This window comes from Mustela putorius, unplaced genomic scaffold (assembly GCF_011764305.1).
Source record: "Mustela putorius furo isolate JIRA1106 unplaced genomic scaffold, ASM1176430v1.1 tig00003853_pilon_pilon_pilon, whole genome shotgun sequence".
Classification (NCBI taxonomy): domain Eukaryota; kingdom Metazoa; phylum Chordata; class Mammalia; order Carnivora; family Mustelidae; genus Mustela; species Mustela putorius.
Genome location: NW_025422005.1, coordinates 27,553,529 through 27,559,425, shown reverse-complemented (window position 1 = coordinate 27,559,425; position 5,897 = coordinate 27,553,529). Strand labels below are relative to the sequence as shown.

The 5,897-nt window shown below is 51.8% G+C and overlaps 1 protein-coding gene across 2 annotated transcripts; it reads left to right on the top strand.

Moving 5' to 3' along the window:
• The first annotated feature begins 2,177 nt into the window (after positions 1-2,177).
• Positions 2,178-4,887, top strand: LSM10 (LSM10, U7 small nuclear RNA associated). Of its 2 annotated transcripts, none has more exons than XM_013045897.2 (2): positions 2,178-2,196; positions 4,130-4,887. In XM_013045897.2, the coding sequence occupies exon 2, from the start codon at positions 4,153-4,155 to the stop codon at positions 4,522-4,524; it is 372 nt and encodes a 123-aa protein (XP_012901351.1). In that variant the 5' UTR covers positions 2,178-2,196; positions 4,130-4,152; the 3' UTR covers positions 4,525-4,887. The 2 variants fall into 2 exon arrangements, with proteins under 2 accessions (XP_012901351.1, XP_004740828.1); XM_004740771.3 differs by having other exon boundaries at positions 2,184-2,451.
• The last annotated feature ends 1,010 nt before the right edge of the window (positions 4,888-5,897 follow it).

Below are 5,897 nucleotides of genomic sequence, written 5' to 3'. Positions count from 1 at the left end.
AACTAAGCCAGGCTTCGAAGGAGAGATTGGACTTAACAGCCAAGGATAAACAAGAGAGGATCTAAGGCAGATGCAGCAGGATAACAAAGGCAGAGGCAGGAGTGGAGGGCTTGTCTGAGTTGCTGAGTGGCTACGTCTACCCAGAGAGGAGGACATCGGATCTCAAATTTTAGTGCGCATTATTGGATGTGAAGATTTCCGAGCTCCGCTTCTGATTCTGTGAAACAAAGCCTTCCATGAAAGCAACTTGTTCCCATACCACACTTTAAGAAACACTGCTTGGAGGGCTTGAGTAGAGAACCTGAAAGAGATCCAGCTGGAACATGAGTTGGAATCAGATCAGTGTCAGCCCTGGAATCTTTTCTGCTTGTGAATCAAAAGTTTTCTTAGCAGGTAAATTATGAGATCATAACTGTATTTTGAATCCATTCATGAGTGGACCAGTAAGATGGTTTTTATTATGAATCAAATGAGAGAAAGAAGGCCTCAACTGGGTTGGCAAAAATCAAAATGAAAAGGCAAGTAAAGGGTGGGAGACCCTTATTCCAAGAATTTGCAGGGCTCAGTGACTGATAGGGGCAGGGAATCAAGAAATGATCAAACTTATCCTGCTTATTCTAGGTGCCTAATTTGAGTAGCTGAAAAATGGTGGTAGCAACCACAGAAGTAGAAAAATTCAGGGCAACAACCAATTTGGGAAGGACATAAATCCGTCTTGTAGACATGCTGACTTTCAAGTACTACTAAGACATGTGGGAATAACCATCAGACAGTTGGAAAACGGAGTTCTGCAGAGCAGTCTGGGCTGGTGTGCTAGGCAAGAGACTCAGGACATAGTAGTAGGCAGCATGTATAGACGTGACCAATTAGAGAGGGAGGCTGGGAATACAGCCCCAGAGAAAGCACATATATTAGGCAGCAGGAGAGTGAGGTTTAAAAAAGGAGAGAGATGGAGAAGAAACAAACCAAATGATACAGTGCCCCGCGGCGGGGACGAGGGAGGAAAAAAAAAAAAAAACACTAAGGAGGAGAATGGTCGAGAAGTTGGGAAAAGGACTACCCTCGGAGAACCACAGGTATAGAGGCCTCCTCAAGAACTTCAAGTGTGAAAGGTAGGAAAACAAGAGTAGCTGGCATGGAGGACAAAGGCAGATTCTACTTTTAGAATGAGAAGAGACGAACTGTGATCTTTGGCGAAAGGGGAAGCCTCCTGGGGGAGCTGGAAATCAAAGAGAGTGAAGGAATGAAACAAGCCTAACTCCTATGGAGCCAGGTGCTTTCACCTATGAATGAAGGGCCATTCTCTGAGATAGACACTACCTTGTTTGTTTGTTTGTTTGTTTGTTTTCTGACAGGGAAATTGAAGCTTTTACCATGGCTATAGAGGAACCTTTGAAAAATGTAAATCAGATCACATCACCCCCTGCCCCCCCCTCCCCATAGCCTATCATTGCATTTCTAGTAATACCTGAGGAAACCTGGGCACAAAGAGGATGATTCACTTGTGGACAGTCAGTTAGCAGGCAGCAGATTTGAAGCTAGGCACTGCCTCCAGAGCCTGCACTCCTAACCAGAAATCCAAATCCCTTACCTTGGCTTACAAAGCCATAAGTACTCTGGCTCTTGCTTCCTCTCCCACCTCTTGGCATACCACTGTCCTGTCTTACTGGCTTCTCCGTTTTCCCAAACTGGCGAGCACATTTCCACCAGGTCCTTTGCACAAACAGTTCCTTCTAATCGCGGTGCTCCTCTCCTAGTTTTCACAAATTGGCTTTATGTCATTGATCTCAGCTCAGAAGTCACCGTCTCAGGACATCCCTGATCATCCAATAAAAAGCCACCCGGCCACTATCACATCACCCTATTTTAATTCTCTGAAGGACTTTTATCATTTTCTTGTTAGCTTTCGTACGGAAGCCCGCCCCAAGCAGATTTATGGATCGCCAGGTCAGGGAGCTGATCATCTCCTTGGTCACCGCTGTGTGTTCCAGAGCCTGGGAGGCGGCCTGACGCACGGAGGAGGCTCAATGAGTATTTGTTTAAAGAATGAATGGCTCCAGTGACGAAGACACCCCAAGACGCAGGCCCGGAAACGCCCGAGCGCGAGCGTGGCGCTCGCGAGGCATTCTGGGGGTTGTAGTTCCGGGCGCGTCCGCCGTGGCGCAAGCATACGTCGGCCGCGCTCTCTATGCACCGGTAGGACAGAGCGGCCCGGCTGTTGCCATGGCTTCTCGGTACCGCCGCGGGAGGGAATCGGCCACGCGAGGCGCCCGCTAGTTTGGGCGACGAGGCGGGCCGGGAAGCGGAAGAAGTCCGGTGCTGTGGGTCCCGGAGCCTGGGGCGGAGCTCGGGGGCGCCCGGAACTCCGGAGAGCGGCGGCGAGCCGGGGAAGCGCTTCCTTCCCGATTTGCCGAGTAGAGCCCATCTCCCCACGCCCACCCCCACTGCTCCGTGAGTAAAGGGTCGTCACCATCCCCATTTTCCCGCTGGGCTGACAAGCTTGAAGAAGCTAAGCGGCTTGCCCGGGGTCGCTCACCTGGGAAGTGGCAGAGCCCGTCCTAGAGCCCCGGACTGCCCCTTTGGCGTCCCCCCATCCCCGCCGGGCAACCCCCAACCCCACCCCCACCCCGGGCAGTCCTTACTGTCGCCGGAGTGGCATTCTGGTGAAGCCTGGGTGGGGTCTTTACACTCCTCCGGCTGGACGCCCCCGTCGGTGGTGTGGCCTGGGTTGCCACACTTAACGCCAGCTCTGCACAGCCTGGGGTCGGGGTTGAGTGAGGTCTCGGGGAGGAAAGTTCCACCACCTTACACTGAGAGTCTGAAAGGAGGGACTAGATAAGACAGAGTTACATTCATACAGCATCAGGACGTGATGAAAGCAAAGGACATTCCGTGTGGGGAGATTCGGTTAGCCTCGTTTAGCCTCTGGTTTAATAGATGTGGAAACAGGTTCAGAGACATTAAGTAACTAACTGTCCTAGGTTTACAGGGTTTGTGGGTGGAGTGAGGATTCCAACCTACTTTTCTCTGCCTTCAAAACCTGTGTGCTTTATATGCTGCCATGTCGGGGGGGTTTTTTGTTGTTGTTGTTGTTTTCCACTTTACCAAAATTTCTTCTTCCATGGTGGCTGCATGGTGTAGACCAGTCATTCTGGGAGCATGGGCCCCGTTCCAGCAACATCAGTGTTAACTGAGAACATGTTAGAAATTACCATTATTCGGCACCACCTTGGACCTACTAAGTTTGAAATCTAGAGGGGAGCCCAACATTCTGCAGTTTAACGAGTCCTCAGGTGATTCCGAGACACCACACCAACATGTGAGAACTACGAGTGATTGATGTAGGGATCATGGTAAAGTTCAGATTCTTTCAGTCTGGGGAGAGATCAGGGATTTTGCATTCCTTTTTTTTTTTAAAAGATTTTATTTATTTTTTATTTAAGAGAAAGAGAGCGAGAGAGCACAAGCAAGAGGAGGGGCAGAGGGAGAGGAGGAAGCAGACTCTGCTCTGAGCAAGGAGCCCGATGTGGAACTTGATCCCAAGACCCTGGGTCCTGACCTGAGCCAACGGCAGCCGCTTAAGCAGCTGAGCTGCCTAGGCCCCCCAGGATTCTGCATGCATAGCAAGCTCCTAGGTGATGCTGCTAGTGCTGGTCCACAGATCACACTTTGAGTAGCAAGGTTGTAAACCACACCTTAGGCCCCACCCCTGACTGAATGAATCAGACCTTTTGGGCGGTGGCAGCCAGGAAAAACCCACCAGGTGATTGAACATGCAGCAATGTGGGATCAGGAGTCAGGCAGTGATAGATTTGAATCCCAGCACCTCCAGGCATCAGCTGTGTAACCTTGGGCAAGTCACGTCCCATCTCTTGCTCATATTTCTTTATTTACAAGATGAGTAGAAGTAATTGTTGGCTTGCCTGGTAGTGGAAGGGTTCTGTGAGACATGTGCAAGTGTGAGACGTGTGCAATCACCTGGCCCAAAGGGTGTTCCACAGACACAGAGATTGGGGAGCCTGGCCAGGCTGACTTGGAGAGATCTGTGCCAGAGCCTGGTGGAGGGGAGCTCGCAGTTGTAGCCCCCAAGCCTGCCACAGCTCCCGTCTGTGTGCTCCTGCTCCCACAGCCAGCAGCTCTGGGCATGGAAGCATGGCGGTGAGCCACTCGGTGAAGGAGCGGACCATCTCCGAGAACAGCCTCATCATCCTGCTGCAGGGCCTCCAGGGCCAGGTGACCACCGTGGACCTGCGGGATGAGAGCGTGGCCCGCGGCCGCATAGACAATGTCGATGCTTTCATGAACATCCGCCTAGCCAACGTCACCTACACAGACCGCTGGGGACATCAGGTCGAGCTGGATGACCTCTTCGTGACCGGCCGCAACGTCCGCTACGTCCACATCCCTGATGACGTGAACATCACGGCCACCATCGAGCAACAGCTGCAGGTCATCCACCGTGTGCGCAACTTCGGCAGCAAGGGCCAAGGCCGCCGGGAGTTCCCCTCCAAAAAGTACAAATGAGCCTTCTCTTCGGCTAGCCCCTGTCCTCATTCAGGTTCCTCCAGAGTTCTACTGAGCCAACCCCGCCTGCTCCCCTCCCTGCCTAGAGCCCAGGAAGAGAGCAGGGCCGGCCCAGAGACCGGGGTCGCTCAGACAGACACCCCCGTCACAGCTGCCTTTCAGACTCACGCTGGGATTCTGCTTATCTCTCTGTGGCCTTGATCATTTACACTGGGATCTGACGTACGGATTGCGGGCCTCTGTCAAGTCGTCCTTGGCCCTCTCCCGGTGCAGGTTTTGGAGCGTACTCAGACTCAGCCACCCCTGAGTGTTCAGGTTTCTCACAGTTGTGTTTGCTTTCTCATAAAACTTGGATATAAACAAGTCCATGCCTCGTGCTTTCCTTGATGTGTGCTGGGCTCCGTGTGGGTCCAACGTGGTAGATAGTGGACTTAAACTTGGGAGCACACTGGAATCCGTCGAACCACATTAGCTATTCAGATTTAATTGGTGTGGGGGTATAGTCTGGACACTGGGATTCTTTTTAAGTTTCTCAGGTGAGAGGCACCTGAGTGGTCCAGTCTTTAAGCCTCTGCTTCAGCTCAGGTCATGATTCCAGGATCCTAGGATCAAGTCTCTCATCAGGCTCCCTGTTCAGAGGGGAATCTGCTTTTCCCTCTCCCTCTGCTGCTCCCTCCTGTTCCTCTCTCTTTCTCTTTCTGTCTCAAATAAAAATCTTAAAAAAAAAAAAATTCTCAGGCAATACTACTAAGCAGCAAAGTTTGAGAATTATAGGTGAGTGCTTCAGTTTGGCCTGATGAAAAGCAGCTTTTCTGGTCAGATTCCCTGTTGAAGAGGCTGTTCGTCTCCTTGCTCTTTCCTGAGGTAGAGAGGTTGAGGTAATCCTGGGCCCTCCCCTCGAGTGTGGGAGCTTATCGAACAGGAAGAAATCAGGCTCTGATTCTGAGAAGTTTTGGGGTCCTCAGGAAGAAGGGGCTCTCGGGGGCAGAAGCCAAGTCTTTGCCATGGCTGCCATGCAGCATACTAGCCCTGCCACGGGCAAGCGATGATCTTAGCCAAAGCAGCTGTGTCCTCATCAAACATCCAGAGAGCCGATACAAGGTGGGCCTTCTGAGCACACACTGTCGAATAAGATTTGGTCCCTTCCAGAGTGGGGCTTCCTGTCCGGTGGAGGAGGGGGTCAAGAACCAAGAACTCGGGCTGAAATCCAGCCTGAGGACCGCTACACCCGAGTCTTGAATAAGGCAGGGGCGTTTGACCTTCAAATGCTTTCATTTCTCCAGGGGGACTTGAGACGAATGTGTTCACTTGGGCAGTAGCAGCCCGGGGCATCCGGTCGCCTCCCCTCCCAATCTTTGTCAAAGTGTGGTCCT

Excerpts from the sequence above, each read along its gene's own strand:
- LSM10 (XM_013045897.2), top strand. The coding sequence starts at position 4,153 with ATGGCGGTGAGCCACTCGGTGAAGGAGCGGACCATCTCCGAGAACAGC.